Source organism: Gekko japonicus, unplaced genomic scaffold (assembly GCF_001447785.1).
Source record: "Gekko japonicus isolate JY-2015 unplaced genomic scaffold, Gekko_japonicus_V1.1 scaffold154, whole genome shotgun sequence".
NCBI lineage: Eukaryota > Metazoa > Chordata > Lepidosauria > Squamata > Gekkonidae > Gekko > Gekko japonicus.
This window is the reverse complement of record NW_015172008.1, coordinates 1,195,288-1,206,231: the sequence shown is the minus strand read 5'-3', so window position 1 is coordinate 1,206,231 and position 10,944 is coordinate 1,195,288. Positions and strand designations below refer to the sequence as shown.

The 10,944-nt window shown below is 43.5% G+C and overlaps 1 protein-coding gene across 1 annotated transcript in view; it reads left to right on the top strand.

Annotated features, from left to right (window-relative positions):
- The first annotated feature begins 7,853 nt into the window (after nt 1–7,853).
- The window catches only part of SGCE (sarcoglycan epsilon), a 52,844-nt gene continuing 49,753 nt past the window's right edge, over nt 7,854–10,944 (top strand). The window contains exon 1 of the mRNA XM_015420197.1: nt 7,854–7,935. Within this exon, the coding sequence (XP_015275683.1) occupies nt 7,854–7,935 (82 nt within the window). The remainder of the gene's footprint in view (nt 7,936–10,944) is intronic.

Genomic DNA, 10,944 nt, shown 5'->3' with positions numbered 1-10,944 from the left:
TAACCGACTTCATGATGCTATCTGGCAGCCTGGGAGGCATTGCCCCCTCTGGGAAATCCTGGGGTGGGGGAGCTTGAGCCCTGTTGTCCTCCATAGTTTACGCCCCTGTCTACTAGGAAGCCCCACTATATTCATTGGTGCTTACTCCTAGGTAAGCATGCATAGGAATTCAGCCTGAAAAGGACCATCTGGACTGACAAAGGAGGAGGCAAAAATACAAATACAACATGCGTTTCTCCAGCCAAATGGCAAGATAAGGGGTCATTTTCTTTTCCTCCCAGTTTCTTGCAGGTGCTCATATCTATGTATATACATTAGTAAGAGGACCTAGCCATTTGTTGTTGTTGTTGATGTTCAGTCACACAGTCGAGTCCGACTCTTTGCGACCCCATGGACCAGATCACGCCAGGCCCTCCTGTCTTCCACCGTCCTCTGGAGTTTGCCTAATTTCATGTTTGTTGCATCAATAACACTGTCTAACCATCTCATCCTTTGCCGTCCCCTTCTTCTTTTACCCTCAATCTTTCCCAGCATCAGGGTCTTCTCCGGTGATTGCTCCCTTTTCATTTTGTGGCCAAAGTATTTGAGCTTCAGTTTCATTATCTGGCCTTCCAGGGAACAGACAGGGTTGATTTCCTTTAGGATTGACTGATTTGATCTTCTTGCAGTCCAGGGACTCTCAAGAGTCTTCTGCAGCACCATAATTCGAAAGAATCTATTCTTCAGCGCTCAGCCTTCCTTATGATCCAACTTTCACAGCCACACATTACTACTGGGGATACCATTGCTTTGACCATACGGACTAGGTTTGCCATCGCTTTCCTCCCAAGGAGCAGGCATCTTTTAATTTCATGGCTGCAGTCACTGTCTGCAGTGATCTGGAATCCCAGGAACGTGAAGTCTGTCACTGTTTCCATGACTTCCCCTTCTATTTGCCAAGGAGTGATGGGGCCGGATGCTATGATCTTAGTTTGTTTGATGTTGAATTTCAAGCCAACTTTTGCACTCTCCTCTTTTACTCTGAGCAAGAGGCTCTTTGGGTCCTCTTCACTTTCTGCCATTGGAGTGGTATCATCTGCATATCTGAGGTTGTTGATGTTTTCCTCAGCAATCTTAATTCCAGCTTGTGATGTACTCTGCATATAAATTAAATAAGCAAGGTGGCATTATACATTCTTGTTGTACTTTTTTCTGGTACTCCCTTGCTTTCTCCACAATCCAGTGAATGTTGGCAATTTGATCTCTAGTTCCTCTACCTGTTCGAAACCCAGCTTGTACTTCTGGCAGTTCTCTATCCACGTACTGCTGAAGCCTAGCTTGTAGGATCTTGACCATGACCTTGATAGTGTGTGAAATGAGTGCAATTGTGTGATAGTTTGAACATTCCTTGGCATTGCCCTTCTTTGGGATTGGAATGTAAACTGACCTTTTCCAGTCATGTGGCATATTGAGTGTAGAACTTTAACAGCATCATCTTTTAAGAGTTTGAATAGCTCAGCTAGGATATCGTCACCTTCGCTAGCTTTGTCGTTAATAATGCTTTTTGAGGCCCATTTGACTTCGCACTCCAGGAAGTCTGGCTCAAGGTCAGTGATCACACCATTGTGGTTGTCAAGGACATTGAGATCCTTCTTGTATAGTTCTTCTGTGTATTCTTGCCATCTCTTCCTAATCTCTTCTGCTTCTGTTAGGTCCCTACTGTTTTTGTCCTTTATCTGGTCAGCTTTGCATGGAATTTTCTTGAAGAGATCTTTAGTCCTTCCCATTCTATTGTTTTCCTCTATTACTTTGCTTAGTTCATTCAGGAAGGCCTCCTTATTTCTCCTTGCTGTTCCCTGGAAATCTGCATTCAGTTGGGTAAATCTTTCCTTTTTACCTTTGCCTTCCACTTTCCTTCTTTCCTTAGCTATTTGTAAAGCCTCATCAGACCTAGCCATGCTATGTGTAATTATGACCTAATATGTTTAGGGGGTGAAGTTGAGAGAATATCAGAATGCATGCCATCATGCATTAGTATGCAGTGCTCTTCAGAATGTCTGGCAGAGAGACTGCACATCATGCAGATCTTGCGTGGTAATGTCCTTATTGCAGGCTTCATACGATCATTTGACTATGCAGCTAGTGAGTTTAATTTGTAAAATTATAAGTGTCAGAGCTTAAGTTTGCCTGAATCTGTATCCTCCTGGAAGACCTGATATTATTCATTGAGATCTGTAATATTTCCCCACTTTTACAAATGTCTTAAAGCTTTACCAAGATCTCTTTGAATTGCCAGTACAGCACTTCACCAATAAAAAGAACACCGCTAAAGGCTTGTTTATGCAACATGACAGAAACTGTTTGGAACTCCTAAAGGCAGATCAAGTGATGACCACTTTAATGTTGTCAGCGTCACAAAGACGCATGGCGTTCTGGCTACAGAAATGCTGCTTCAGCAACTTGCCTGTGAAGTTGTTTTTCCATTTTTTTTAAAAAGAGTTTTTCATTGCTTCCATTTTAGGTTATGTTCTGTGCCCCCCTCTCCCTCCCTCCCTCTCTGAACATGTGATATATTTTCCAAGGAAGAATGCCAAGCTGTGGCAACTAATGCTTCTTCCCATAATTCAGTTCTTTTGTGCTGTGCAAATGCAAAGCTTACAGTTTTTTTTTTGAAAAAAAGGATATACAGTGCCAATTAATTTAAAACACATGTAAATAAAATAGCATTCTTAACTAAAATAAAACTATGGACAATGTTTCCTGACAAATGTCTTCAGTAGTATAACTCTGGCTAAGTAAATGGCTAAGGGTTTCTTTTTGCTGCATTGCTTTAGTAAAATAGAAATATGTCAGCAAAAGCTTTTTAAAACACAAGAAAACACAGTTTTTATTTCATATGGCCTCAGATTTAAGAAGTTAAAAACCCATTACTTATGGAGTACTGTATCAGAAGTAGCAGTCAAAGAAATGCCTTTTTTATTCATTATTTCAGTCTGTTGGGAGGGCTTGAAGGTCAGCAGTTGGCACTAGACAACACAAAAGAAGTCCTAAGAATGTTATGAAAGCTGCATTGTACTTGTGACTTGTTTATTCACAGCACTGAGTGTAATAGAAGAGGGCCGGTTGTTCTCTGTTACAATATATTTGCTGGATATCACAAGGCCATCCAATGAACTGCATGAATAAGCCATGATGTGATCTTGTGATCTTCTATACTCCAAAATCTTTCATCAAGAAACATGCCTGTAACTACTTGGTTAGCCTACCATCTGTATCTCCCTATCATGTGGGGCATGGAGAGCTGAGCACTTCCCTGTTTCCCACTGTGATGTTTCCTTGGATTCTTCAGTGAATCTTTAATATAATAAAGCTTTATTTACAGTATTCGTCTTGAGCAAACATTCGGTTTAACCAGCACCTTGAACCAAATCCGGTATGCTATTGGCAGCCAGTGCAGCACTTTTAGGGTGGGCTGGATGTGCTCCCGCACAGGGAGGCACAGCAACAGCCTCGCCACTGCATTCTGCACCAGCTGCAGCTTCTGGATCTGGGACAAGGGTAGCCCCATGTAGAGAGCATTGCAGTAATCCAATCTTGAGGTGACCATTGCAGGATCACTGTTGCCAGATCATTGCGTTCAAGGAAGGGAACCAACTGCCTAATCAGCCGTAGATGGTAAAAGGCTGCCTTGGCAGTGGCTGCTACCTGGGCCTCCATTGTTAAGGAGGCATCTAGGAGCACTCCCAGACTCCTAACCTCCACTGCTGGCACTAATGGTGCCCCATCAAAGGTCGGGAGTGGGATCCCTAAGCTTGGTCCACTCCGACTCAGGCACAGGACCTCCGTCTTCGTCGGATTAAATTTCAATTGACTCAGTCTAAGCCAACCTCCACTAACGAGCCTAACAATGCATCTTAAAGAAGGATCCCCATGATTTCTGATCTGCTGCAGTAGTGAAACTCCCCTTATCACTGGGCAGGAGATAGTAAATGACTGGATTACTATGGTATACTACATTTTTATTATATATACAAGATTGTGTTTGGATCAAGATTTTGTAGTATACTTGTTTTCTTGGATGTTATCCATCTCTTGCTCCTGAAGATAGATAGTACCAAAAGGGTTTAAATGATCATTTTGATGGCACCGAAGTTATATCATTTGTTACTTTGCACAGAATTTCTTGTCGACTGGAATTAGTATATTCAGCATCTTTTGAGAACGTGTCTCATATTTGATGGTCTATAAGATGTGGAGCTAATGTATCAGGGAGCACACTATGTCCCTTTGAACTCACATGCCAATGTTGCAGTCCTAAAGAGAGCCACACCCTTCTTAGCCCATTGACGTCAATGGATTGAGACGGGTATAACTGTTTAGGATTTACACTGTAAAGCTCATTTTTTCCCCCTAAGTGTAATTTATGCTGCATTAATTCATTCCAACTCTATTCACTACAAAGGTATTAGAAGGTATAAAACAGAAAAAGTTACAACGAATATACACTAATGTATTTTCCCAAGGGGTTCACAAGATAAATGAAAAATGTTATATATTGTTCTGGTAAATAGATACTTAAAGCACAATAAAAGATTATTTCCAGATCTTTGTGGTTTGGAGTAGAAGCATAGTGAGTGAAGTTCAGTAGTCACTGGACCCATCATGTCTAGACTTTCCCAGTGCCGGTTTCAGGATCTGAGAGATTTTGGGAAAGGTACCCTCATTTAATCTGGAAGAGGCGGGGCATATAGACTGAGCATATTTCTCATTCTGCCTCCAGCCCGCTCTGTGCACAATGAGAACGATGGTACTGTTGGGATAGCAGGTCCTCTGCTGTCTTTGTGCAAATGACAACTGTGCCATTGTTTAGATCTGGGTCTGCACTTTCTTCATACCCTCACTATGTCTGGGTGCAGATGAATTTTTTAAAGCCTCAAAGACAGTATGATAGAACCATTGTTGGCTGCAGTATACATTTTTCCCCTTTCACACAGTGGTAGTGTTTCAAAAACTGGTTAAAGGAATTTCACAGACCAATGGTTCGTCTTCATGGAATAACTGAAGAAAATCATCTGTACAAAGTTCAAGCCTTAAGTAATAACCACTAGATGGAGCACTCTGATTATCATCCCTCTTGCCTGGGATGAATCCATCTTCCCAGAGGGAGTGGACTTTATCTGGCAGGAAGCAAAAAGCAGTAAAATACTGGATTCAAGACTTGTTTATACATTGTGAGTAGAGGCTTCCAGATGGATTCTTCCAGTCTCAGATCTCTGAAACGATTTAGTCTGAAGTAACTCTTCATAGTATTGCACTATTAGTCTTGAATGAGATGGATAGCAGTCTGTAGCAGTAAAATAAAAGTGGAATTCACTAGCATGAACTCATTAAGCTGCATCGAACCACACCATTCGTCCATCAAGGTCAGTATTTTCTACTCAGACTGACAGCAGCTCTCCAGGTTCTCAGGCAAGGTCTTTCATATCACCTACTTCCTGATTTTTTTAACTGGAAATGCAGGGGATTGAGCCTGGGTTCTTCTGCATGCCAAGGAGATGTTCCACCCGTGAGCCACAGCCCCTTCCCTGGGGGCACTTAAAAGACTGAAAACATTTATTCTGCTTTAAGCTTTTGTGAGTCTTAGCTCGCTTCATCATATGTACTGGAGTCTTCTAACCAGTCTAGCAGGGCTCACTCTCTTATCTCTGGAATGTCCACTTTGTTTCTTGAAGGGCCTCATGAATCACAAAGCAGTCATCATAAGTCTGTTGAACCACTGTTTGTGAGGAGCTAAATGGGTCTTAAACTTTTTTAGTGGACAGCCAAGTTTAAATCTACTATTAACAAAACAAAACATAAGGTTCAGTGGCACTTTGAAGACTAAGAACCATTATTTATTTTCAACTGTATATGAGGGACTGAGTTCTGATGCTAGAAAGCTCATACTGGAATAAAGTTAGAGAACAAAATTTGAGTCCAGTAGCACCTTTAAAGCTAACAAAATTTTATTCAAGGTATAAGCTTTCATGTGTGCACAAACTTCTTCAGATACATTGAAAGAGAAGTCCATACATATAGGTAGAGGGTGAGCAGTAAATTAGCATACAACATAATGATGTTTAACAGATGCAAGGACCAAACAGGAATAACAAGCTTAGTTTATATGGTCACCATTTGTTAAGATTTAATTCTGGGCGAACCTAAACAGCATGATAAGAAGTAGAGACATCACCCTGCCAACAAAGGTCCGCATGGTCAAAGCAATGGTATTCCCAGTAGTCATGTATGGCTGCGAGAGTTGGACTATAAGGAAGGCCGAGCGCCGAAGAATAGATTCTTTTGAACTATGGTGCTGGAGAAGACTCTTGAGAGTCCCTTGGACTGCAAGAAGATCAAATCAGTCAATCCTAAAAGAAATCAACCCTGACTGCTCCCTGGAAGGCCAGATAATGAAACTGAAGCTCAAATACTTTGACCACCAAATGAGAAGGGAGCACTCACTGGAGAAGTCCCTGATGCTGGGAAAGATTGAAGGTCAAAGAAGACCGGGACGGCAAAGGATGAGATGGTTAGACAGTGTCATCGATGCAATGAACATGAAATTGAGCAAACTTCAGAGAACGGCGGAAGACAGGCGGGCCTGGCGGGATCTGGTCCATGGGGTTGCAAAGAGTTGGACTCGACTGTGCGACTGAACAACAACAACAAAAATTTTGGGGGGAAACATAGTGAAGCAAATAAATATCAAAATTAGAGATTGATGTGTAAATGTATCCTTTAACTGTAATTAACTGAGACCCTGTTGTTATGCTCCATCTGTCTCCTCTCAAGCATGAAGGTAACTAACAGCATTATTTTCTTTAAGGTGGGTGATTGGTTGTACAGTGTTATGCCCCCTCTGTCCCCAGACCAGAGAAATACATTCCAATCTAGCATTCCAAATTACATTACATTCTATTATTCATTATATTACATTAGAATCACTATTCCAAATAAGAAATAGAATAAAATAAAGATGTTTGCTCTTCTTGGTGAGAATACAGATGTAAGGACTGAATGAGATTAGCATATGTAGTGAGATAAGAAATCAATATCCCTGTTAAGTCCTGGAGTGTGTGTGTTTCTTGTGAGTGTTGCAATAACTTGTAATTTCCCTTTCGCTTCTCTTTTCTTTATTCCTTTGCAATAAAACAGCTACTTTGAGGTCACCCACTGAATGTCCTGGAAGGGTGTTCTCCTACTGGTTTCTCAGTCTTGTGCTTCTTGATGTCAGATTTGTGTCCACTTACCCTTTGGTGAGGGTTTGACCTGTTTGCCCTGTGTAGAGAAGGGAAGGGCATTTTTGGCATTTAATGGCATATACAATGTTAGAAGATGAGCAAGTGAATGAGCCTGAGATGGCCTAGCTGATGTTGTTAGATCCAGTGATTGTATGTGGCAGCAAATGTGGCGTCTGGGTTGTTAGTCTTTACGGTGCCCCTGGCCTTCTGTATCCTGAGTTTTTAACCTTTCTTGGCCCACCCCGAGCCTGCGGAATGGAACTGACTGCGGATCAAATGGGGAGCGGGAAGCTGACATGCTGCCTCCGCAGGAGGTGCTTGCCGGCTCCCGCCCGCTGCAAAAGGCGAGAGGAAAAAGCAGCACCCAACCCTCACCGTCCCCTCTAATAAGCGAGCAGGCCAGGCCGGGGCAGGCCTGTTCCCGCGCGCGCGCCCGCCCTTCATGCTGCCATAGAGACGGTCTCTACAGGCGGGAGGAGGGAGGGAGGGATGCTGCTGGCATGTCGGGCGGGGAGCGAGCGAGCAGGCGGGCGGGCGAGAGGGCGGGGGATGCAGCGGCGGCCGGAGGAGGGGCGGCGGCAGCAGCGGGAAGCCATGCCGCGCTGTGGAGCGGGCTCCTGGTCCCAGTCCCAGAGCAGGCGCAGCGGAGCCGCCTTCACCACCCTCCTGCTGACAGGTTGGTCTCTCTGCGGAGCCCCCTCCTCCCCGGCGGGGCGCGGCAGGCGGCGGCGGCCCCCGGCTGGCTTGCACTGCGCATCCTCCGGCTACGGCCTGGGAGAGCCCCTTCCTCACAGTCGCCGTCTTCTCTCCTGTGGGGTAGCGGTCGCCTCCCCTTCCACGACGCCGCCCTAGATTTTCCTGCCTCTGCCTTGGAGCGCCCCATTCCCCGAGCCAATAGCCAGGGAGGTTTGTTAGGGAGTTCCTGAGCCTTGGCAGAGGAGAGGGAAGGCTGGCGGGCGGGCGGAAGAGAGGAGCACGCTGTAATAGGTTCATCATGGCATCGCCTTCCCTGGCTGGCTGCAGTGGGATTTCCTCTCCCCCAGGCATAAAACTGTAATGGGTTGTGTGTGATGGGGACTGCCAGGATCTTGCATTGCTGGCCACCACAGCACGCGTGTTGCCCCTCCCCACCTAGGAATGAACAGGGATCTTTGGTTATGAGGACGGGAGCTTGGGCAACTGGAAAGGACGCACCCCTTAATCACTATATCTAAGTGCCTGGTGGGGCAAACTCGCCGTGTTGTACAGGGTCTGTACAGCAGAGGAAGTGGAGATGAGGTCTTTGAGAATGCACAGAAGGAATTCAGAGGGCTGCACATTAGAAAAGCGAAGTACTGAAGTGAAGGTTTGCCTTCTGTTTTTCCAGTAGTCTGGGAATATATCATTGGCATTTTCGCTTGACCCCACAGATGGATAACGTTTGCACATGCTTGTGATCTGTATTGCCTTGTGTATATTTGTTCATTGACCCTTGCTTACAATGTTATGGAAATGTTACCTATTCAGAGTCACCCCCCCAAGACATCTAAATCTCTTTGTGTAAATGAATGAATGAATGAATGAATACCTGTTTCTTCATATTATGTCTTTAATCTGCAATCAATAAGAAGGCATTTTTTCCATTTGGGTAATTTAATTACAACTACAGATATTGTATAGTTAGGCTCAGTTAGAAAGCAGAAAGCTGAACTGTGCTGTGTGTGGCTTGTGCGTAATAACATTTTCTAAGGTCTTGAGAATCCGCCAAGGGGAGCAGTTTGTCTGCAACAGCAAGTGGGAAGGATTTTCCATTCCAGGTATCATAGTGGCTTCTGATCAGGAGCTGCTAGGAATGAAGAAAAGTGAAGGGAACAGGAAAGTTCAGCTCTTCAGAAAGGCATACCCCCCCCCAACAGCTTCTAGTGACAGAAGAGAAAATAGGCCTACCTTTCCTAGCATTCTCAGCACCACTGTAGTATATACTTACGAGTCAGAGAATTTTCTTTAAAGAAAATGATTGGATATTGAGAACATTTTCTATCATGCCCAGTTGTACTCTAGGTGGAAGGTTTAGATTCATGAAGATGAGTGCCCCTGATAGCTGTAACGGTATTTCCAGTAGATCATGGAAAGTAAACTAGATGACATTGGAACGCAGCTGGTTTCATACATGTGGAAGATGATCTGGATACCACACATAGAAACATACCCATTTTGGTAGATGGAGTTGTCCAGAGTGCCACTCTAAGAGGATCTGAATGTGAGATTTTCATAGGTTTAATGGCTTGCTAATAGTGTAATCCTAAACCAAGTTGCATCCCTCTGAACCCATTGAAGTGAATAGGCATAAGTGCAAAGGTGTATGTAACCAGCTTTAGGATTGAATCTCATGTTCTGAATCTCATCAGATTGTTTTGTTTCCTACACTAGCATGGCTTTTATCTTTTTTAGAATGTATGCTTAAAATGGTTCTGTAACAAAGCAGAGGTTCTCATAAACATTGGAGGCTTCAGTCATTTCCTTTCTGATTAGTCTACATGTAGAATTTCAAAGCAAGATTCAAACATTTATTCTTATTCTTATTCAGCAAGCAACTTTATTTTAAAAGCCCTTGCCCTTCTTAGTCTTTTTATCGTACCTCATGAAACATTACAAATGTTTAGTTCACTGCTGGTATCCTAATAGTATGCCATATGTCAGCAGAATTGCCTGCTACAGTCTAAGCATGGCTAGTTTTGAAGCCAGTAAAATGCTATGGAAGCTCTTTGTAGGAGGTGCAGTCTTTGTCTACATATGGATTATCACTCAGTCCTATCTACAAATGCTTGGTTGGAAAGTACATGGCACTCTGATCTTGAAGCATGTTACTGTGGTATTGGTGTGGCTCCAGAGGTAGATAGAGGACTTTACTGTGTTGATGAAAGTAAGTGATTTTCAGGGGCTTGAGGTTCTGTGAAGTGGGCTGTCTGCTGCAAAATAATGGAAACAACATTATTGTGGTTGCTGAAAGACTAACAGATTTGTTATGACTTAAATCTCTGCAGACTGCACAGCTTATGCCTTAGTGCAGGGATGTCAAACATGTAGCCCGGGGGGCCGGATCAGGCCTGCAGTGGAACTGGCTGTCTTCTGCTGCTTCTTCCAGTTCTGCTGCTGCTGCATCATCGTAGGTTTGCAGCTTACAGATACACACCTGAACAGCATACTCAAGATTGCAACAGCACAGAAATTTTGATGCAGTAATTCAGAGCAAGAGGTATCAGTTATCAGACACTGTTAAATAAACAAAATATTGCAAGAGTGCTAATGTTTTAAGTATGTTTTTATTTGAAGAAAAAAAACCCTTTGTGTTTGTGTCCTTTATAAAGTTTATATCTCCGCTACTTGGCATTACATTTTATGACACACATGGCCTGGCCCAACAAGGTCTCATTTATGTCAGATCCAGCCCTCATAACAAATGAGTTCGACACCCCTGCCTTAGTATATCTGTTACAGGGCAGTCCTAAATAAGTCTGCTCACAATCCTACTGCAGTCTAGTCAACAGGGCTTACTTCTAGGACTGTTAGTCTTGAAGGTGTCATAAATCTCTTTTGTTTTTAGCTACAGCAGACTAACCTGGCAACTTTCTCTGGCGTTTGCATAATAGTTTGTTAATTGTCCCCTTTTGGCAGGAGCAATTCTTTTTTTTGGCCCCCCAACGGG